General features: G+C 67.9%; 1 protein-coding gene across 1 annotated transcript; it reads right to left on the minus strand.

Annotated features, from left to right (window-relative positions):
* Window positions 1–954: 954 nt before the first annotated feature.
* Window positions 955–9,920, minus strand: LOC120394859 (G-protein coupled receptor 22-like). The gene is made up of 2 exons (XM_039519034.1): window positions 9,861–9,920; window positions 955–2,257 (listed from the first exon to the last, which is right to left on the minus strand). The coding sequence occupies exon 2, from the start codon at window positions 2,200–2,202 to the stop codon at window positions 955–957; it is 1,248 nt and encodes a 415-aa protein (XP_039374968.1). The 5' UTR covers window positions 2,203–2,257; window positions 9,861–9,920.
* Window positions 9,921–22,655: the final 12,735 nt, after the last annotated feature.

A 22,655-nucleotide genomic window follows, 5' to 3' on the forward strand; every position in this document is an offset into this window, starting at 1 on the left:
GCTGGGAGCACAGCAAAGAAAAGGGAGTCAGAGACCCAGGAACACACAGACCCTCCCCCCCGATGCACAGCCCCCCACAGCACACAGCCCCCTCCCGGATGCACAGCCCCCCCCAATGCACAGACCCCCCGGTTGAACAGCCCCCCCAGCACACAGTCCCCGGGTGCACAGACCCCGGATGCACAGACCCCCAACACACAGACCCCGGATGCACAGCCCCAGCACACAGCCCCCATGCACAGCCCCCAGCACACAGCCCCCGGGTGCACAGCCCCTGGGTGCACAGACCCCCAACACACAGACCCCTGATGCACAGACCCCCATGGATATGTAGATTTCCCAAGCCCACCTCTTAACACACAGATCCCAAGGGACACAAAGAACCCCCGATACACAGCGCTGCCCCCAGACAGCCCCCTCCCCGATACACAGCGCTGCCCCCAGACAGCCCCCATCCCCCCTGATGATGAGGGTGGGAATATTGTTATGGGCCGGCTCAGCCAGCCCCCGACACTGGAGTGGGGAGGGCCCTGCCCTGGGAGGGACCACGGGGCCCCAGGGTCTCCCAGCCCCTTCGCCTTTGGCCCCTCAGTCAGCACCAGCCGGGCCCTTCCCCTCGCCCAGCGTGGAGCCAGCGTGGGGCCCGGGGCCCGGAGGAGCCGCTCCCGACGCGGGGGGTGCACAGGGCCCTTGGCAGTTCCAGGAGGCCCAGCCCCCAGCCAGGGGCCAGCCTGGGCCAGCGCGGACGTCCCCGGCTCAGGCCAGCTCACGGCGTCCCCGGGAGGGATGCGGCTGCTTCTGGGAGGCGGGCGGGACCCACTCCTGCCTCCAGCCTCTGGTCGGCCAGGGCGGGCGTGACGGGCCCAGCTTCTCCCCGAGCGGAGCTGCCTGGCCCGGCCCGGGCGAGTGACCATGGTGCAGTCTGGGTCCTGCCGGCTGCGCTCAGCCACCCACTCACTCCCGCAGCCCCTGGGCCCCCGCGCTGCCCACGGGCCGGGCCCGGCGCCCCTTGTGGGGCTCCACCCAGGAGTTGTGGGTGACGGTGCCCCCAGGCACAGGATCCACCTGCAGCGCTGAGACCACCCGCTTCTTCAGCTTGCTGCGGAGCGCGGCGCGCAGCTTCTGGCGGGCGAAGGCGTAGAGCAGCGGGTGGCAGACGGTGGTGCCGTAGCCCAGGGCCAGGAAGCAGAGGCGCAGCTGGAGCAGCAGGCGGCTGGGCCCCAGGCACAGGACCAGCAGGTTGGTGATGGAGATGGGCGCCCAGCACACCAGGAAGGTGGAGACGATGACGAGCGACATCCTGAAGACCCGTTTCTGGCGCTCCCGGCGGTCGCGGTGCCGCCTGACGGCCCGCCGGAGCGCCACGATCACCGAGACCGAGGCCTGCACCCGCATGGGCTGGGGGGGCAGCGCCGGCGGCACCTGCACCGGCCTTTGGGCCTTTCCCGCGCTGGCACCCGGCTCCGCCGCTTTCCGGCGCTTGCGGCGCTTGCTCCGGCGGCGCTGGCTGCGGGAGCGGCGCCCACCCAGGCGGATATCGAGGGCCCGCAGGACCCGGGCGTAGGTCATCAGCATGACGGCCCCGGCGGCGGTGAAGGCCGGGATCTGCAGCAGCAGGTGGTAGCACGTGGCCAGCTCGGCCTGGGGCCCGGGGACGCGGAGGCAGAGCGCCGGGCGGGGGCCCCGCAGTATCTCCAGCTCCAGGAAGGGCAGGAAGAAGCCGAGCAGCGAGAGCAGCCAGACGGCGGCCAGCAGCAGGGCGGCGCGGCTGGGCGTCAGCACCCGGCGCCCCGGCCGCACCGAGATGTCGTATCGGTCCAGGCTGACGACCAGCACGTTGGCGGCGGTGGCCACGCTGCCGAAGGTGACGCAGGCCTCGTGGAAGCAGCCGAGCAGGGGCCCGTTGTGCTCCGGCGCCAGCAGCAGCACGGCGATGGTCAGGGGCGCGCACACCAGGCACACCAGCGTGTCCAGCACGTGCAGGTTCATGGTCACCACGGTGCTGACCGAGTCCACCAGGCCGGGCTGCGAGCAGTACAGCGCCAGCACCGTCAGGTTGCTGCTGCAGCCCAGCAGGATCTCCAGCAGCAGGAAGCTGGTGAGCGACACCTGGAAGCCCAGTGCGTAGGGCAGGGACCAGCCGGCGTCGGCGCTGGCCCCGTCCGGGCTCTCCAGGAGGGTGTCGTAGATGGCGCTCGCCATGTCGGACAGCGGCCTGGGCTCATGGGCTGCTCCCGCACCGGGGGCCGCGCACCCCCTGCAGAGCAAAGGACACGGCGTCAGCTCCCCCAGGAGCTGCGGCAGGCAGACAGCGCCTGACACACGCCAGCCGCACCCAACCCAGCTCCTGGACCAGCCCCCCCCATCCCAAACCCTCCATCGCTCCACTCTCTCTGGAGCTGCAGGGAAAGCTCCTTGGGGGGGCTGAGCTGCCCAGCCGGGCTCCGCCATTCCCTCTGGGCCCCATGGGCTCCCACTGCCGGGTCCCCCTCCAGCTGGGAATGCAGCCACCGCAGTAACCCCAAGAACAGGCAGGGCTGCAGCTGCTTCTCTGCCAGTGCCCCTCACTCCCGACCTGCAGCCCCTGCCCCCCCAGCTCTGCCCCCCCAGCTCTGCCAGTGTCTCTCACTCCCGACCCGCAGCCCCTGCCCCCCCCAGCTCTGCCAGTGCCCCTCACTCCCGACCCGCATCCCCTGCCATCCCAGCCCTGCCCCCCCAGCTCTGCCAGTGTCTCTCACTCCCGACCCACAGCCCCTGCCCCCCCAGCTCTGCCAGTGCCCCTCACTCCCGACCCGCAGCCCCTGCCATCCCAGCCCTGCCCCCCCACCACAGCCAGTGCCCCGCCCACCCGACCCGCAGCCCCGGCCATCCCAGCCCTGCCCCCCCAGCTCTGCCAGTGCCCCTCACTCCCGACCCGCAGCCCCTGCCAGCTCAGCCTCACGGGGCCATGTCAGCGCAACCATCTGGGCCCTGGTTTTGTGCTGTGGAGCTGTGTCCCGGGGCGTCACTTCCCACCTACAGACCATGGCAGAGTGACCCAGCGGCCATTGCTTAGTGCAGGCACCCAGCACGCTGAGCCCTCGGCCCTGGCACCGCAGCACCACCCCAGGGGCCTGCGCCGCACCCGGCAAGGAGCTTCCCTCAGGCGCACTTGGGGCGGGGGGAGAACCCAGCTCCATCAGTCACTGAAAGCAGCAGCTCCCTGCGTCGGATCCCTGCCTTTACCGTGTGGCCGCCCGCAGCCAGCTGCTGCCTCTGCCCAGGGCCAGGTGGGCTCCGTGCCAGGCTATTCCTGGGCTGCCATCTCCCTGCCCGCTCCCAACAGCTGGACCGAGAGCAGCTGCTGTGTGACCTTGGCAGGTCCTGGGCGGGAGGCAGGAGCAGCACAGCTGCTGCTGGTACTGCCAGGGCGGCAGCAGCACGGCCAGGCTGGACCCCAGCCTCCAAGCCAAAGGTAATTGCTTTGCTGCTGCCAGGCGGGGCCCGCTGGCCCAGCACAGGGATGCTGGGGATACCGGGACATGGGGTGCCAGGGCACAGGGGAGCCTGGGGTGCCAGGGCATGGGGGTGTTGGGAACACAGGGGAGTGAAGGGGGCAGCTCTCCAGCTCCAGGCTGGACTCTTCCACCCGTTCTCGGGAGATAAGGAGGCAGGAACACAAAGCCCACGGAGGAGCCGGGAGACCTGCTCCTCTGCAGATGCCCGGGAGGGAAGATGCTGCCACTGCCCAGGGCTCCCTCAGCCTGGGGCACATGGGCAGGACCTGGCGGACCCAGCCCACAGCAGCATCCGCTCCTCAGGAGACGGGAGGGGAGGTGGGATGTGGCCGTGTCCTCGCAGGGGAAGGAATTTTAATCTACTGCCTCACTATTACCAAGGTTCAAGGAAATCGTGATAAGGTCTCAGGGCTGGAATAGCAGAGCTGGGGGAAGGGGTAGCAGGGGCTGCGGGGCCGGAGGGAGGGGCACCGGCAGAGCTGGGGGAAGGGGTAGCAGGGGCTGCGGGTCCGGAGGGAGGGGCACCGGCAGAGCTGGGGGAAGGGGTAGCGGGGGCTGCGGGTCAGGAGTGAGGGGCACCAGCAGAGCTGGGGGAGCCCAGGTCAGGGCTAGCAGGGGCTGCGGGTCGGGAGTGAGGGGCACCGGCAGAGCTGGGGGAAGGAGTAGCAGGGGGCTGCGGGTCTGGAGTGAGGGGCCCCCAGCTCCAGAGGAGGCGGCCGCGTCTCCTCGGGGTGACGCTGGCTCTAGCTGTCAGGAGGGCAGGGTACCAAGTGGGAAGACCTGAGGACTTCAGGGAGTGAAAGGCCCTGGCACGAGCAAAGCCCTGAGCTGCGGGAGCCTGGAGAACAGACGGGAGCTGGGATTGCGCCTTTGGGAGCCCAGTGCGGAGCTGCGTGGGAGCACTGAGGCCAGGCACGGGCGCCGCGTGGCCAGGACGTTACAATCGGTGGCTGTAACCTGTTCAGGAAGGACCGAGGGGCAAAGGGGGGCGGGACACCCTGTGCCAAATGCCACCGCTGGGCCTGACTCACCGAGAACTCCGGGGGGCTTGTGGCCCCGTGGCCCAGCAGAGGGTTTCTCACACTGGGGTCCAAGGCTGGCATGGGGGGGCGTGAGACTGGCAGCGGCTGCCGGGCACCCAGCTCTGCCAGCAGCAGCGCAGAAGTATGGGGGTGGGGTGGGGGGGTCATCACAGCCTGGAGTATTTTCAAAGGGGCTTCCCGACCCCCTGGCCGAGCTGATCAAGCACCAGCAGGATCACCCAGGAACAGGCTGCCCAGCTCCCTCCGCCCGTCTTGGTGCAGGACAAACCTGGGTGCTCACTGGCACTTCGACGGGACGGACGTGCTCTGGGGGGCTCCAGCGGCCAGGCTGAAACCTCCTGGGCCTTGCTAACCACTCGAGTGACCATCTGTGACTCAGGGTGTGCAGCCGACATGGGGGGGCCGCGCTGCACCCTGTCCTGACCATGGCAGAGCTTCGGGACAGGTGCTCGGGCTTGAGCCCATCTCGAATGTGGAGCAGAACAAAGTCCAGCCCAGTAACATGGAGTCACACTTGGTGCTTTAATAGGGCCAGTTCCACAAAGCTGGAAATCGTTACGAGCCAACTCAACTGGGCAGAACGTAGCAGAGAACCGGGAACCTGCACTCAGTGCCCCCAGAGCCACATTCCCACAGCTGTGGTGGTTACCAAAGCAACCCAGCCTGGACAGGAACTCCAGGCAGCTGTCAAAATAAAAGAATCATATCTAAGCACGGGAAGAGAGGGAAGGGGGCAGCAACGACTACCAGTCCGAAGCTGGGCCTTGTTGAAAATAGATAAGGGAAGCCAAGGGACACGCAGAGAAGTCTACGGCCAGCAGTTAAGGACAATATGAGAGTTTGTTAGGACTAAAAGGCTCCTGGCAGCAGTACTGGTGATAACGCTCTTTCCACTCCACTGGCATCTCTGGAGGATGGTCAACAGGAGCCACTAAAGTCAGACATTTTGAAATCAGCTGGTTCAGAGAACTTGGGTGTAAGAGTTTGAAAGGAGCTGGCTGAGGAGCTGCTGAGCTGTTAGTGCTGATTTCCGGTGAGCACGGGGGAAGTTCGAGTGGCAGAAAGCTCACGTGGTGCCAGTTGTTCGAAAGGGTAAATGGGATGACCAGGGTAATTACAGGCTTCTCAGCCTGACGTTAATGCCAGGCAGGGTAATGGAGCGGCTGGTACAGGACTCGATTAATAAGGAATTAAAGGAGGGTGATTTAATGCCAATCGACATGGTTATGGATGGCGTCAGACTGAGTGGAGCTGACAGGCGGGTGCTGCAGGGAACGGTGGTGACAGCAGAATTCGCTTTCGGCCGAGCCGCGGCCCGGGGGCTGCAGGGCGTTTTGTTCACAAGATGGGACCAACATACAATGACTGTGGCCCACATGACACGGGCCAGACGCTGGCTCAGTGCTAGGGCCCAGCATGGACTTGGCACTGGGGCGTTGTCATTGGGTGGGGCTGATCCCAGCGGGGTCCTACGGGGGCGGGTTTCGGCCCTTTGCTATTTTCCATTTGTACCAATGGCCTGGAAGAAAACATCACATGGCCACGGGCAGAGTTTGCAGCTGTCCCCGAGCAGGGTGGTGGGAAATGGCGCGAGGGCCGGCGCTGCAGCCAGCCAGGGAAGGAGGGAGTTTGGCGGGGAGGGGACCTAACGCTGGGCCGGTTTCCAGAGGCCGGGTGGGGTCTCCAGGCCGGGCCCTGGTTCGGGGAGCGGGTGATGCTAACGGGGCCGGGCTCAGAGCAGGGCTTGCACTGGCCCCGCTGGCCTGGGGCCCAGCACGCTTGGCTTGTCACCAGACCAGGGTCCCATGCCAGCAACGTGGCCACTGCCTGACGCGTCACTGCCAGCCTCCGGGGCGACTGCCACGGCCTCCTTCTCCAGGCCCCCCCGCGCAGCCACCAGCCGCAGCCACACCTGGGAGCCGCACGCAGCTTCCATCTAGAACCCAGCACGGCAAAGCCGCCTGCGCCCCTCCCTGCCCCCCGAGCAACCGCCCCGGGCAGCCCGCGCCTCCCTGCCCCCGAGCAACCTGCCCCGGGCAGCCCGCGCCTCCCTGCCCCCGAGCAACCCGCCCCGGGCAGCCCGCGCCTCCCTGCCCCCGAGCAACCCGCCCCGGGCAGCCCGCGCCTCCCCGCCCCGAGCAACCCGCCCCAGGCAGCCCGCGCCTCCCTGCCCCCGAGCAACCCGCCCCGGGCAGCCCGCGCCCCTCCCCCCGAGCAACCCGCCCCCGGGCAGCCCGCGCCTCCCTGCCCCCGAGCAACCCGCCCCCGGGCAGCCCGCGCCTCCCTGCCCCCGAGCAACCCGCCCCGGGCAGCCCGCGCCCCTCCCGCCCCGAGCAACCCGCCCCGGGCAGCCCGCGCCTCCCGCCCCGAGCAACCTGCCCCCGGGCAGCCCGCGCCTCCCGCCCCCGAGCAACCTGCCCCGGGCAGCCCGCGCCTCCCGCCCCCGAGCAACCTGCCCCGGGCAGCCCGCGCCTCCCTGCCCCGAGCAACCCGCCCCGGGCAGCCCGCGCCTCCCTGCCCCCGAGCAACCCGCCCCGGGCAGCCCGCGCCTCCCGCCCCCGAGCAACCCGCCCCCGGGCAGCCCGCGCCTCCCTGCCCCCGAGCAACCCGCCCCGGGCAGCCCGCGCCTCCCTGCCCCCTGAGCAACCTGCCCCCGGGCAGCCCGCGCCCTCCCTGCCCCCGAGCAACCCGCCCCCGGGCAGCCTGCGCCCTCCCTACCCCCGAGCAACCCGCCCCGGCAGCCCGCGCCTCCCTGCCCCCGAGCAACCCGCCCCAGGCAGCCCGCGCCCTCCCTGCCCCCGAGCAACCCGCCCCGGGCAGCCCGCGCCTCCCTGCCCCCCGAGCAACCCGCCCCCCCGGGCAGCCTGTGCCCCTCCCTGCCCCCTGCTCTGACACAGCCTGTGTCTGGCTCCACAGGCCCTGAAATGAGAGGGGGGCAGGGATGCCCAGTGGTGCCCATGAACGGGCACTCGCCGGTGACGCTCTGCAGGGCACCCCCAGGGTGCAGAGCCCCCGACAGGCCATGGCCACAGCCGACCAGTGAGTGCGTCTTGGCAGTGCCGGCTGTGCCCGTGGGAATGTTCTCAATGTTTTCTCTGACTACTGGGTGGGTGCCTCAGTTTCCCCTGTGCCTTTCTTAAGGATCTAGGTGGTGGGAGAAGGGGGGTGATTGTGGCAGAGCCCTAGAGGGCAGGTGTGATGCTGGCTGCACAGAGAATGGCCGACACCCTGTCTCCTGGCAACTGGTGGCCTGAGCCCCTCCCCGCAAGATGCCAACGGAAGGTGTTGGAGAACAGAGATCAGGGGCCTCCTGGCCCGGGAAGGAGACAAAGGCCGGAGGGGGCAGGGGCTTGGCTAGTGGGAAGGAGTCAGTCTGGGCTGGCTTGGGGCGCAGGGGGAGGGGCAGAGCCCTGGCTCTGGGCTCCCCTCCCCCCAAGATGGACTTGGCTGAAAGCCCCTGATTTCTGTGCTAACGAGCTCTGATCCGTCGGCCTGCGGCGTGGGGGGCAGGGCCCTTCGGGGCGCACGGCGAGAACAGGGGGCTGGACGCCCGCGGTCGGTCGCGGGGCTTCCCTGGCAGAGTGCGGCCTGAGGGGGCCCGCTGGCGAGGGCCCGGCCGGGCTTTGAGGCGGAGCGGTTCCCGGGCTCGGAGCCGGGCCTCCGGTGCCAGCTCCCGGGGGCCGCAGCCGCTCAGCCTGGGCCGTGCTCCCTGCCGTCCCTGCGCGCCGCGAGGCCGTTCCCGGGGCTGCCATAACCCCTCGGGGGAGCTGGCGCGGGGCCCTGCGACCCCCTCAGCACCACGCAGCCGGCCGGGGAGCGGGAGGAGACGCAGGCAGGCAGGGGAGCTCCGGGGGGTGACCCAGCCCAGTGCTCCCAGCCGGGCTCCCGGCTCCCACTACCCAGCTGGGGCCGCCAGGCACAGGGCCGGGCAGAGCAGGAGCAGCCCCGGGGGCGTTGCTAATGCAGGAGGTTCCCTGGCACCGGCCCAGGCAGGTCATTCGCCCCCAGTGTCTCCTGAGCCGGGGCCCCCAGCCTGGCAGCCTCTGTCTGGGGAGTTTCACCTGCGCCCCCCCCCACGGCTGGTCCCCCCTGCTCCCCGCAGGGCCCAGCTGGGGCGTGTCCCCAGGACAGGCCATTCTCACAGCCAGGCTGCCCACGCCGGCCGCTGGGCTCAGCCCGTCAGACCAGCTGTGCCAGGCACGGCCCGGGGCCCCGGGGGCTGGTGGCTCCGAGGGAGGGGGGGTTGGTGACTGGTTGAGGCAGCACTGGCCCCCCTAGTGCCGAGGTGCCAGGGATGGAGCCCAGTGCGGCACCAGAGTCCCTGGCTGAACGGCTGGTAAGCAGCTCGGTGGGGGAGCAGGGCGGGGCTCGAGAGGAGTGGGGCAGGAGCGGGGGCTTGGCTGGGGAGCGTGGGGCAGGGTGAGGGCTTGGGAGGAGTGGGGCAGGGAGCAGGGCAGGGGATTGGCGAGACTGGGGGGGCTCAGAAGGGGAGAGCGGGGCAGGGTGGTGGTGGGGGAGAGCGGGGCAGGAGGGGGGGGGGGAGGCAGGAGCCTGGTGGGGAGAGCGGGGCAGGGAGTGGGGGGGTGGGGCAGGGAGCCCGGTGGGAGCGGGGGCTCAGCAGGGAGAGCGGGGCAGGGTGGAGGTTGGGGAGAGCGGGCAGGGAGGGGTTGGGGAGTGGGGCAGGAGCTCGGTGGGAGCGGGGGCTCAGCAGGGGGGGCGGGGTGGGGAGAGCGGGGCAGGGTGGAGGTTGGGGAGAGCGGGGCAGGAGCCTGGTGGGAGCGGGGGCCCAGCAGGGAGAGCGGGCAGGGAGGGGTTGGGGGAGTGGGGCAGGAGCTCGGTGGGGAGAGCGGGGCAGGGTGGAGGTTGGGGAGAGCGGGGCAGGGAGCGGGGGGGGTTGGTGGGGCAGGGAGCTCGGTGGGAGCGGGGGGCTCAGCAGGGGAGAGCGGGGCAGGGCGGAGGTTGGGGGAAGCGGGGCAGGGAGCGGGGGGGTTGGCGGGGCAGGGAGCTCGGTGGGAGCGGGGGGGGCTCAGCGGGGGGCACCGCAGCGGAGCGCTGGGGACCCCACGGCCCAGCTGGCTCAGCCTGTCTCGGGAGGGGCTGGGACGACGAGATGCCCATGGAAAGGGGCCAGGGCGGCGCTAGGGGCCTAGGAACCGGACTGAGGGGAGAGCGGGAACGGCTGCTCTCCCAGCCCCGGGCAAGGGGACACGCAGTGAAACGCCGGGTGGGGGACAGGGACCCGAGGGGGAAACGCCTGGGGAACCGGGATTCCCAAAGGGACTGGCCATGGGCAGCCAGTTCCACCAGCTCATGCACAAACCTCCAACTTCAGCGCTCCGGCCAGTGCCCCGTGGAGACCCAGCGCCGGCAGCTCCCCCTCATCTGCTGCACCTTCCCCTGCGGCGTCTGGTGCCGGTGCCAGAGCCAGGCCGGGGCTCTGAGCCGGACCCCACGTCGGCAGCTCCTGCCCGGCCCTGGGGTCCCAGCGGGAGCAGATGCCTGCGATGACGTTGGTGCTGCTGCAAGCCTGGGGCCCGGGGATGCCGGGTGTCGCTGCAGAGGCGCTGCCCCCACATGAGGCCGACGCCAGGGTGGGCACCAGATGCCCTCTCCCAGCCTGTGCAGGGGCAGGAAGGGCACCGGGAGGAGTGTGCAGCCAGGAGCCATCCCCTGTCACCTGCCTGGCACCGGAGACACGCCAACATCGCAGCTATCGACCTCCCTCTGGGCAGCAGAGACCAAGCGGCTGTAATTACATTGCTCCAGCCACAGGCTTCCCCGTCTCTTCATTAGCTTCCATCCCAGACTGCAGGAGTTTGTTAGCCAGCGGGGCAGCCCCATGCTGAGTCCAGGACAAACCGGCTGGGAAACAGCCCCCGCAGTAACCCTGAACCCACAGCCCCAGAGCAGCAACTTCCCGACCGGGAGCTCTCGGCCGGTTCCCAGGAACCTTTGCAGCTTGCGCAAGCCACCGACCAGCCCTGCTCCGAGGCCTGCAGGCAGCAGAACCATGCGTGCCAGGTGCCCCAGGCTGGGCTAGCTGGGGCTGCGAGTCAGGAGTGAGGGGCACCGGCAGAGCTGGGGGAGCCCAGCGCAGGGCTAGCAGGGGCTGCGGGTCGGGAGTGAGGGGCACCGGCAGAGCTGGGGGAGCCCAGCGCAGGGCTAGCAGGAGCTGCGGGTCGGGAGTGAGGGGCACCGGCAGAGCTGGGGGAGCCCAGGTCAGGGCTAGCAGGGGCTGCGGGTCGGGAGTGAGGGGCACCGGCAGAGCTGGGGGAGCCCAGCGCAGGGCTAGCAGGGGCTGCGGGTCGGGAGTGAGGGGCACCGGCAGAGCTGGGGGAGCCCAGGTCAGGGCTAGCAGGGGCTGCGGGTCGGGAGTGAGGGGCACCGGCAGAGCTGGGCACAAACCCCTCCTTTAGTGTTTGTGGGAACACGCATTATCCAGGGTGCTCTGCAGGTGACACTGGGGCCCGAGCCCCCAGCACTGCCAGCCACTGCCCCACCCCCAGCTTGTGGCGCCGGCAGGAGCTGTGCCGAGGAGCATCGATCTCCCCGCAGCACCACGTGGAGGCGGGGGGGCGCCCTGCACCACTCATCAGCGTGGGCCAGGCCTGACTCATCGCCGGGCAGGGGGGGAACTGGGAACGTGCCAGACAGACGCCGCCTGCCCTGGCTCCTTCCTCCAGGCCCAGGGCCTGGCTGCAGCGTCTCTCCCGGACGGCTGGGGGCACCAGGACTCCCGGTGACGCCGGCTCCAGCTGGTGCCAGCAGCAGCTGCTGCCTCGGGCTCCTGGCTGGGCTCTGCCGGCAGTTCAAGGACTTGGCCCCGATCCCCAAAGCAACTCCTGGGCCTGTTCCAGCTACGAGCACCCCAGGCTGATCCCCCAGCCACACGGCCGGAGCCGGAGCCGGGCCCGGGCCACAGCCCGTGGGATGGGGGCTGGGAGCCGCCCCGGCGTCACAGAGCACAGCAAGCCTCACCTCCCCCCGGCCAGCTCCCCTGCCCCCCGCCGCCCAGAACCAGCCCAGCCTCCCCCCGGACACCTCCAGCCTGGCTCGGGGTACAGACCGGCCCGGGCCCCCCTGGCTCGGGGTACAGACCGGCCCGGGCCCCGCCTGGCTCAGGGTACAGACCGGCCCTGGGCCCCGCCTGGCTCGGGGTACAGACCGGCCCTGGGCCCCGCCTGGCTACAGACCGGGCCCTGGGCCCTCCTGGCTCGGGTACAGACCGGCCCCGGCTCGGGGTACAGAGCGGCCCCCGCCCCGCCTGGCTCGGGGTACAGACCGGCCCCGGGCCCCGCCTGGCTCGGGGTACAGACCGGCCCCGGGCCCCCCCGGCTCGGGGTACAGACCAGCCCCTGGCTCCCCCCGGCTCGGGGTACAGACCGGCCCCTGGCCCCCGGCTCGGGGTACAGACTGCCCCGGCCCCGGCCTGGGTACAGACCGCCCCTGGCCCCCGGCTCGGGTACAGACTGCCCCTGGCCCCTGGCCTGGGTACAGCCCGGCCCCCGGCTCGGGGTACAGACTGCCCCTGGCCCCGGCCTGGGTACAGACCGCCCCTGGCCCCGCCTGGCCTGGGTACAGCCCGGCCCCGGCTCGGGGTACAGACTGCCCCTGGCCCCGCCTGGCTCGGGTACAGACTGCCCGGCCCCGCCTGGCCTGGTACAGACTGCCCTGGCTCCCCCCGGCTCGGGGTACAGACCGGCCCGGCGGTGCAGGAACGAGGCAGCAGGAGGCAGCAGGGAGCGGGAGGATTGACCCGGGATGTCGCAGGGGAGTTTTCCTGGGACTGGCTGCACTGGGGATGGGCACTAACCTGGGGGCCGGGTGACACTTTGCCTGGGGAATGGAGAAAGGCTGGGGGAGGAGCCGGGGGGAGGCTGGGGGAGAGGCTGAGGGGGGGTTCGGTTTGGAGCTGGCTGGGGAAACGGCGGAAGGTCCAGGGCTGGGGTCTGGGCTCCCTGCCCCCCAGCGGGACCCGGCTGAGGGGTCCTGGTTGTACCTACAAGCCCTGCTGGGGACCGTGTCCTGTCGGCTAGTAACCCTGCTGTTACTGGCCGGCTGAGAGCCCCGGGGACTCGCAGGACGTGAGGGTGCAGGGCCCCGACTCCCCCCCACTGCGTGACAAGCAGCACTTCTCTGTGCCAGGCACCCACTGCCGGCCGGCTGGGGCGAGCGCCGGGCGAGACGGGCGCAGAGCTGCACCCCCAGCTTGGGAAACAAAGCCCTGCCCAGCGCCCAGCCCCACGGAGCTCCCTGCCCCTGGAGCCATTCACCCCCGGGAGCCTCCCACACTGGGGAGCCAGGGCTGAGCCCCACAGCGCTTCAGGGCCGGGGCAAACACCTCCCATCACATGGAGCTCAGAGGGACCCAAACTTCCAGCCCCGTCCTCGTTTCAAATCCGGCCACAAAAGCGCCTCAGTTTGGCTAGACCAGCAGCCTCTGCCCATGAGCTGCCAGGACCAAGCGCTGTGGGGAGCTGAGAGCAGGGGCTGCGGGTCGGGAGTGAGGGGCACCGGCAGGGCTGTGGGGGCAGGGCTGGGCTAGCAGGAGCTGCGGGTCGGGAGTGAGGGGCACCGGCAGGGCTGTGGGGGCAGGGCTGGGCTAGCAGGGGCTGCGGGTCGGGAGTGAGGGGCACGGGCTGGGGTGGGGGGGCAGGGCGGGGCTAGCAGCGGCAGCGGGTCGGGAGTGAGGAGCACCAGCAGGGCTGGGGGGGCAGGGCTGGGCTAGCAGGGGCTGCGGGTCGGGAGTGAGGGGCACTGGCTGGGGTGGGGGGGCAGGGCTGGGCTAGCAGCGGCTGCGGGTCGGGAGGGAGGAGCACCAGCAGGGCTGGGGGCCGGGGTGGGCTTGCTGGGGCTGCGGGTCGGGAGTGCGGGGCACCAGCAGGGCTGGGGGGCCCAGGGCGGCGCTGGCAGGGGCTGCGGGTCCGGAGTGAGGGGCACCGGCAGGGCTGGGGGGCCCAAGGCGGGGCTGGCAGGGGCTGCGGGTCAGGAGTGAGGGGCACCGGCAGGGCTGGGGCCCAGGGCTGGGCTGGCAAGGGCTGCGAGTCAGGAGTGAGGGGCACTTGCAGCGCTGGGGGCAGAGCTGGGCTGACAGGGGCTGCGGGTCAGGAGTGAGGGGCACCGGCAGGGCTTGGGGTACCAGGGATGGGCTAGCAGGGGCTGCGGGTCGGGAGTGAGGGTCACCAGCAGGGCTGGGGGCTGGGCTGGGCTAGCAGGGGCTGCGGGTCGGGAGTGAGGGGCACTGGCAGCGCTGCGGGGGGCCGGGCGGGGCTTGCAGGGGCGGCGGGTCGGGAGTGAGGGGCACCGGCAGGGCTTGGGGCTGCAGGGCTGGGCTAGCAGGGGCTGCGGGTCGGGAGTGAGGGGCACCGGCAGGGCTGGGGGGGAAGGGCTGGGCTAGCAGGGGCTGCGGGTCGGGAGTGAGGGGCACCGGCAGAGCTGTGGGGGGGGGCTGGGCTGGCAGGGGCTGCGGGGCGAGAGTGAGGGGCACTGGCAGGGCTGGGCTAGCAGGGGCTGCGGGTCGGGAGTGAGGGGCACTGGCTGGGGTGGGGGGGCAGGGCTGGGCTAGCAGGGGCTGCGGGTCGGGAGTGAGGGGCACTGGCAGGGCTGGGCTAGCAGGGGCTGCGGGTCGGGAGTGAGGGGCACCGGCAGAGCTCTGGGGGGGGGCAGGGCTGGGCTGGCAGGGGCTGCGGGTCGAGAGTGAGGGGCACTGGCAGGGCTGGGCTAGCAGGGGCTGCGGGTCGGGAGTGAGGGGCACCGGCAGCGCTGTGGTGGGACAGTTGGCAGAGCACACACCTGTCATCTGTGCCCAGATGGCAGCTAGCTCTGGTTTTCCAGGTTAATATGTTCACCCCTTGTGCTGCCGGCTCCCTGCCCCATGGGGCGGTGCAACGCCAGGGGGACGGTGCTGACAGACAGAGCAGCCGCCTGCTAATAGACGAGGGAATCCCGGATGGTGCCCAGCTGCTGCACGGGAGGGAACCCGGGGCTGGGGGCTGACAGAGGAATTGCTGGGTAATTAATGCTCAGAGGCCACTAGGAGGAGGTGACTGGAGAAGGTCCCTGTTCCCAGGGAGTGAGTGCACCGGCCCCGGCAACCCCCTCCCACCACAGCTAATCCTGTTAGCGCCAGCTGGCAATTAGCTCGCGCCCGCTCGGAGCCGGCTCCCCCCGCGCCGGGGCCAGGCCGCGCCCGCTCAGCTCATGGCACCCCATAAACTGCCAGTGCACAGACACCCCCTGGCGTTGCCCAGGGCCCGGTCCCCCAAACACACAAGGGGCTGGTCAGGGTAACAGGCTGAGTGGGGCACACGGGAGACACAGGTCTGACCCCTCAGCACCCCAGCGCTGGCCAGCAGGGCCCCTGAGCTGAGGGAAGCTGGGACCTGGCCCTGTCTGGCACCCGACTGGCTAACCACACATTTGCAGAACCACTCCGCATTTCCTGCAGCCAGCCGGGGCCGGGGCCGGGGCCGGGGCCGGCGTGAGAAGAGACTCAGCCCCCGGTGGTGCAGGAGATGGCAGAGGGGCTCTGTGCCATTGACAGGGGGCCCCAATCCACCCTGCACGCCCCATGGCCCCGGCAGATCTGGAGCACAGCCAGCATCCCAGCTGACGCACTGCACCCGAGGCCAGGCAGCAGGCAGACCTCGGTGCAGGGGAGCCACGGTGCCAGAGGGCAGACAGACACCGTGTGAGCCATGCCAGGAGAGACAGGAATCAGCGCTGGAGGCCCCACTGCAGCAAGCCAGGTTTGCAAATCGAATCCCTGTGTGAGCTCAGAGCGCTGGGGAGATCAAAGGGGAGACAGTCCGGCTCCAACCAGCTCCTGGAGCCAGAGTCCTGCACCGCGGGGTGGGGTGGGGTGGGGGTGGGGGGCCTACAGGAACCTGACACCGGCTGGCTCTTAGCAGAACTGTTTAAACTCCAGACCCTGCACGGGCTGAGCGCCGGGGCCAAAGGCCCCGCCCCACGGATCCCACCACAGGCTGGTGGCCAGGGGGTGGGTATGCCCAAAGCGATTCCCAGCCCCGGCAGCCCTACGGAAAGGATTCACTCCAGCCTGTGGCTGGGGCGACCCCGCCACAACCCGGCCACATGGAACCAACACGAATCTAGCCTAGGTCGCAGGGACAGACTGTCGCCTGGGCGCTCCCCTGCCCGTCAGCCGCCAGTCTGGCATCATCCATCCCCCCTGCCAACCGCCAGCCCGGCATCATCCATCCCCCCTGCCAACCGCCGGCCCGGCATCATCCATCCCCCCTGCCAACCGCCGGCCAGGCATCATCCATCCCCTGCCCGTCAGCCGCCGGCCCAGCATCATCCATCCCCTGCCCGTCAGCCGCCGGCCCGGCATCATCCATCCCCTGCCGGCCTGGCATCATCCATCCCCCACCCGTCAGCCGCTGGCCCGGCATCATCCATCCCCCCTGCCAACCGCCGGCCCGGCATCATCCATCCCCCCTGCCAACCGCCAGCCCGGCATCATCCATCCCCTGCCCGTCAGCCGCCGGCCCGGCATCATCCATCCCCTGCCCATCAGCTGCCGGCCCGGCATCATCCATCCCCTGCCTGTCAGCCGCCAGCCCGGCATCATCCATCCCCCGCCCGTCAGCCGCCGGCCCAGCATCATCCATCCCCTGCCTGTCAGCCGCCAGCCCGGCATCATCCATCCCCCGCCCGTCAGCCGCCGGCCCAGCATCATCCATCCCCTGCCGGCCTGGCATCATCCATCCCCCACCCGTCAGCTGCCGGCCCGGCATCATCCATCCCCCAGCCGCCGGCCTGGCATCATCCATCCCCTGCCCATCAGCTGCTGGCCCGGCATCATCCATCCCCCCTGCCAACCGCTGGCCTGGCATCATCCATCCCCCAGCCGCCGGCCCGGCATCATCCATCCCCCCTGCCAACCGCCGGCCCGGCATCATCCATCCCCCAGCCAACCGCCGGCCCAGCATCATCCATCCCCCGCCCGTCAGGTACCAGCCCGGCATCATCCATCCCCTGCCCATCAGGTACCAGCCCGGCATCATCCATCCCCCGCCCGTCAGGTGGCAGCCCGGCATTTACCATGCCCCGCACCACCCTAGCATCATCCATTCCCCACACCAGCCACCAGCCCGGTATCATCCATCCCCCCGCACCAGGCACACTGGCACTGAGCCCATTCAGCCTGGTAGTGCAGTGGCAGGGAAGGGCGAGTTTGCATTGAACGGGTAAGGGACTGACCTGCCCAGGGCTCCCAGTGCGCAGTGCTGGCGAGAGAACCCCAGTCCAGCCCCTCGGCTGAGATTGTTACTGTAGCACCCAGGGCCCCAGGCCCACACCCACACTGTGCTGGGCACCCTCCCAACACAGCACAGATCTGCCCTGGACCAAACCGATCAAGAGAACCCAGGAGTCCTGGCTCCCAGCCCCTGCCCCCCCGCTCTGCCCCCCAGGCCCTCCCAGAGCTGGGGAGAGAACCCAGGAGTCCTGGCTCCCATCCCCCCCTGCTCTAACCCAGCAGCCCCACTCCCCTCCCAGAGCCGGGGAGAGAACCCAGGAGTCCTGGCTCCCAGCCCCCCTGCTCTAACCCACCAGCCCCACTCCTCCCAGAGCCGGGAGAGAACCCCGGAGTCCGGCCGCCCACCCCCCCTGCTCTAACCCACCAGCCCCCACTCCCCTCCCAGAACCAGGGAGAGAACCCAGGAGTCCTGGCTCCCAGCCCCCCCCGCTCTGCCCCCAGAGCCGGGGAGAGAACACAAGAGTCCTGGCTCCCAGCCCCCCCGCACAGCCCCCAGAGCCGGGGAGAGAACTCAAGAGTCCTGGCTCCCAGCCCGCCAGAGCCAGGGGCGGGGGAACCCAGGAGTCCTGGCTCCCAGCCCCCGCCCCCCCGCTCTGCCCCCCAGGCCCTCCCAGAGCTGGGGAGAGAACCCAGGAGTCCTGGCTCCCAGCCCCCTGCTCTGACCCACCAGCCCCACGCCCCTCCCAGAACCAGGGAGAGAACCCAGGAGTCCTGGCTCCCAGCCCCCCCCGCTCTGCCCCCAGAGCCGGGGAGAGAACTCAAGAGTCCTGGCTCCCAGCCCCCCCGCTCTGCCCCCAGAGCCGGGGAGAGAACCCAGGAGTCCTGGCTCCCCGCCCCCCCGCTCTGCCCCCCAGCCGCCTCCCGCAGCCGGGGAGAGAACCCAGGAGTCCTGGCTCCCAGACCCCCTGCTCTGCTCCCCAGCTCCCCCCAGAGCCGGGGAGAGAACCCAGGAGTCCTGGCTCCCAGCCCCCCCGCTCTGCCCCCCCGCCGCCGCCCGATGCCGGGGAGCGCACCCCGGCGGCCGGGCTCCCCGAGCCGGGGAGGTAACCCAGGAGTCCTGGCTCCCAGCCCCCCTGCTCTGCTCCCCAGCTCCCCCCAGAGCCGGGGAGGGAACCCAGGAGTCCGGGCTCCCAGCCCCCCCCAGAGCCGGGGAGAGAACCCAGGAGTCCTGGCCGGGTCTCGCAGGCCCCTGCCCCGCTCACCTGGTGCCGAGGCCGCTCCAAGGTCGCGGGGGCTCCGTGGGGGCCGGGCTCGGACCGGGCCAGTGGAGCTGGGGGGGTCACTCCCCGCCCGGCTCGCAGCAGCGGGGTCCCCCCGGGGCTCAGGGACCAGCCCCCCCGACACTCACCCGCCGACTCCTCCCCGCTGGGTCCGCAGCGCCGCCGCTCCCCGCCGGGCCGGGCTCCTGGCCGCGCTGCGCGCCCCCGGCACATCTGGAATCCCCGAGCACGCGCTCTGCGCGCCTCCCCCAGCTTCACACCTGGAGCGCCCGGGCCCGCCCCTCAACAACTGGACTGGCTCGGGCTGCACATCCGGCCCAGCCCCCTGGGAACCCTGGGCAGGATACACCCCTGCTGCACATCTGGACAGCCCGCTCCCAGCGCCCCTCCCCCACGCTGCACATCTGGACAGCCTGTTCCCAGCGCCCCTCCCCCACGCTGCACATCTGGACAGCCCGCTCCCAGCGCCCCTCCCCCGGGCTGCACATCTGGACAGCCCGCTCCTAGTGTCCCTCCCCCACGCTGCACATCTGGACAGTCCTCTCCCTGGGCTGAACATCTGGACAGCCCGCTCCCAGCGCCCGTCCCCCGCTCTGCACAGCTGGACAGCCCACTCCCAGCGCCCGTCCCCCACTCTGCACAGCTGGACAGCCCACTCCCAGCGCCCGTCCCCCAAGGCTGCACAGCTGGAATAGCCAGTGTCTTCTCCTGCCCCAAGGCCCGGGCCAGGCAGTATGGCAGGCTCCTGGGGGGGTTGGCTCCTAGGGCACCCAGTGCCTGGGGGAGGGCAGGGAGCTGGGCAGGGGGAGGCATTGACAGGGCCAAGGCTGGAGCTGCAGGGAAAGCGACAATGCATTGGGGTGAGCGGAGAGCCTGGCTGCTCCCTTCCTGCCGAGCACGGCCCAGCTGGGGCATCGGCCTCACCATTGCCATGGCAGGCAGGAGGCTGCCCCGAGGGCTCCCCGACTTGGCCCTGACTCCCCCTCCAACTCCAGTCACTGGGGCTGAGCAGCTGGTGTGACAGGTTGGATCACAGAAACCCGCTTGGGACTGTCACCTGATGTGCTGAGCAGGGGCGGCTCCAGGCCCCAGGACGCCAAGCGCGTGCCTGGGGGGGCAAGCCGCGGGGGGGCTCTGCCGGTCGCCGGGAGGCCGGCAGGCAGGCAGGCAGCCTTCGGCAGCATGCCTGCAGAGGGGCCGCTGGTCCCGTGGCTTCGATGGTCCACCTGTGGGAGGTCCCCCGGAGCCGTGAGACCGGTGACCGGCAGAGCCCCCCCCCCCGCGCTGTGCCACCCTGCTTGGGGCGGCGAAACGTCTAGAGCCGCCCCTGGTGCTGAGACCACCCCGAGCCAGCTTGGGACTTCGGAACCCTGCCTGGTTGAGCCAGACACGCCAGCCTGCTACAAACCCAGCCCCAGGGCTGAGCCAATCCCCCACGAGCTGCAGACGTGCTCCTGTCTCCTGCACTCAGACACCCAGCTCCCAGTGGGGGCCAGGCCGTTTGGGGAGGCACAGCCTTCCCTACCCTAAAGCTCATTTAGCAGTTTGAGGCTTGCAGACAGCTATTTAACACAAAGAGCCAAGCTGTTCTCTTTTCCCTTAGGGCTACCATCCCTTTCACTTCTCAATGCCAAATGATAGTCTATATTTAATTTCAGTGCCATAGGGAGATTCATGTCAGGGGCGGGCAGCTTCATTTCAAATTAGCCACTTTAGATTAACAGTGAGAGAGCCAAGAGAGCCATGGAGGAGGGATCACATGAGAAGGGCAATATCCTACACCACCTACCTCCTTCCCAACCCTACCAAGGGAGACCCCCCTCCCCTGCATTCCCCGAGGCTCCTGAGGGGTTAATTCAGTGGTTCTCAAACTTTTGTACTGGTGACCCTTTCACATAGCAAACCTCTGAGTGCAACCCCTGCTTATAAATTAAAACACTTTTTATATATTTAACACTATTATAAATGCTGGAGGCAAAGTGGGGTTTGAGGTGGAGGCTGACAGCCCGACTCCCAGTAATAACTTGTGACCCCTGAGGGGTCCCGACCCCAGTTTGAGAACCCTGGGTTAATTTAATTTTAGCACCCTGTGTCCATTCACATGCATATGCTATTTTGAGCATGTTAGTTTTCACAACATAGGCTCATCCCAGATTCTGGAACAAGCTCAAATGCTCAGTTCGTGGAGTATGTACATAAGTTATACTAAAGACAAACCCACAGTAACCGTCTCCAGTTTGTGAGGGACCCCATGGAGCCAGTCTCTAGGAAACAGATACATTAATGGAGGTTAAGTCCATTAATGGCTATTGGCCAGGATGGGTAAGGAATGGTGTCCCTAGCCTCTGTTTGTCAGAGGGTGGAGATGGATGGCAGGAGCGAGATCACTTGATCATTGCCTGTTAGGTTCACTCCCTCTGGGGCACTTGGCATTGGCCACTGTCGGTAGACAGGATACTGAGCTGGATGGACCTTTGGTCTGACCTAGTATGGCTGTTCTTATGTTCTAATCAAAAGCAACCAAAGTTATGGAGCCAGATATGAGTCAAGGAAGCCAGCAGAGTATCAGAAACCTGGAAAAATCTCTGACTGGATGGGCTCAGGCGTTTGGTCACAAGCTGAAGTGGTTCAAAAGTTTTGGATTTTTTTTTAAGCAGAATTTTGTTATTGTTTCTTTAAACAATCAAACACAGCAAGCAGCAGATATTTGGCCCCACACTTCTGAAACCCCAAACCATGTTCAGGTTTTGGCAGACTAATTTCAGCTTTTCAATTAAAAAAACCACAACAAATTTGAAGAAAAGCACACATTGTCCGTGACTTTTTCTGCTTTTAAAAAACCCCTAATTTTCGATCCAAAAAAAGTTTTGATGGAAAATATTTGTCCAACCCTTTTAATGAGCGTTAGTGCCTTTTAGCATTGGCTGATGCTGAGAACCAGTGATACCTTGTAAAGGTGACTGGAAAAGAAGTTCTCTCAAACCTGGGTTTGTGCCGAGATGCGGAAGATTTTTAAATGTTTATTTTTCCCAGGGCTTCCCGGGGGGGGGCAATTTGCCCCGGGGCCTCAGGGGCCCCCACGAGAATACAGGATTCTATAGTACTGCAACTTTTTTTATGGAAGGGGCCCCAGAAATGGCTTTGCCCCAGGCCCCCTGAATCCTCTGGGTGGCCCAGGATTTAAGCTGGATTCCAGCACCAGGTGACATGGTCACATGTCCTGGGAGAGCCCAAGCGTCTGTTCTTCCTGGCCTGACTCACAGGGAGGCTTGCAAGGAAACAGCCGTTTCCAGTCAGGTGCCCTGGTCAATGGGTGTCATCAAGATTCCAAACCACCATTCATGGCCCCCACTTTGCACAATGACAATAGGCCTCAGCGTTCTAGTTTCAGATACAAGAGTGACCCAGGCACACAGAGAGGATGCTCACACTCCGTAGGTTATAAGCTTTGTTATGATCCCTTACAAGAGACCTTTTGCATAAAGCATATTCCAGTTACATCATATTCACACTCATTAGCATATTTTCATAAATCCTATGGAGTGCGGCGTCCCAGCTGGCTATAACTGAGTGCGCAGACCGGGCCTGATCCCTGGGCCGTGCTGCAGCAGGGTCACCAAGTTCACCAGCCAGAGCTGATGGCAAGTGTGCAAGTGTGCACACCTGAGCATGTGCAGAACGGGGTGTGTGCTGCCTGCCTGTGGCAGGTGAGTGTAACCCTACTGGCATCATGCACATGTACCTGTCCCCAACAAGTGTGTCACCCTGTGCACGGGTTTACTTGCAGCATGCAAGTGTGCACCTGTGTGCATTTCTGTGCGTGTGCATGGAGATGTGTGTGCATGACGTGCGAGTATGCACCTGTGTGCATCTTTGTGTGCGTGTGAGCATGCATGGAGGTCTGAGTGTGCATGATGTGCGAGTGTGCACCTGTGTGCATTTATTTGTGTGCGTGACAAACTGGGAATGTTCTTAATGTTTGCTCTGAATACGGTGTTGGTGCCTCAGTGTCCCCTCTGCAGTTCTTAAGTATCTAGGTGGTGGGATCAGGGGGTGTGGTTGCTACAGAGCAAGGGGCCAGTGCACCTAAATGCCTGACACTGTCTCCTAGCAACTGATGGCCTGGGCCCCCCCTCTGCAAAGGTGCCAGCTGAAGGTGTTGGAGACACAGAGATCAGGTGACCTCCTGGCCCAGGAAAGGAGCTGAGCAGAGAGGAGGGGCTGGAGGGGGTGTCAGTCTGGGGCTGGCTGGGGACAAGGAGTGAGGGCAGACGGGGGGGGGGGGGTCTGGCTTGCTGCCCCCCAGAATGGACCCAGCCGAGGGGTCCGGTTCTCTGTACCTACAAGCTCTGTGTTAGACCCTGTTCCTGTCATCGAATAAACCTCTGTGTTACTGGCTGGCTGAGAGTCACGTCTGACTGCGCAGTGGGGGGGCAGGACCCTGTGGCCCCCCCAGGACCCCGCCTGGGTGGACTCGCTGGGGGAAGCGCACGGAGGGGCAGAGGAGGCTGAATGCTCCAAGGAGAGACCCAGGAGGTGAAGCCGTGGGAGCTTCTTGCCCTGCAGACAGGCTGCTCCCAGGGAGAGGAGGCTCCCAAAGTCCTGCCTGGCT

The sequence above is a fragment of the Mauremys reevesii genome, unplaced genomic scaffold, assembly GCF_016161935.1.
Source record: "Mauremys reevesii isolate NIE-2019 unplaced genomic scaffold, ASM1616193v1 Contig80, whole genome shotgun sequence".
In the NCBI taxonomy this organism is placed as follows: Eukaryota; Metazoa; Chordata; order Testudines; family Geoemydidae; genus Mauremys; species Mauremys reevesii.

What these genes read in the sequence shown, in the direction of transcription:
- LOC120394859 (XM_039519034.1), bottom strand. Translation starts at nt 2,202, where the DNA reads ATGGCGAGCGCCATCTACGACACCCTCCTGGAGAGCCCGGACGGGGCC.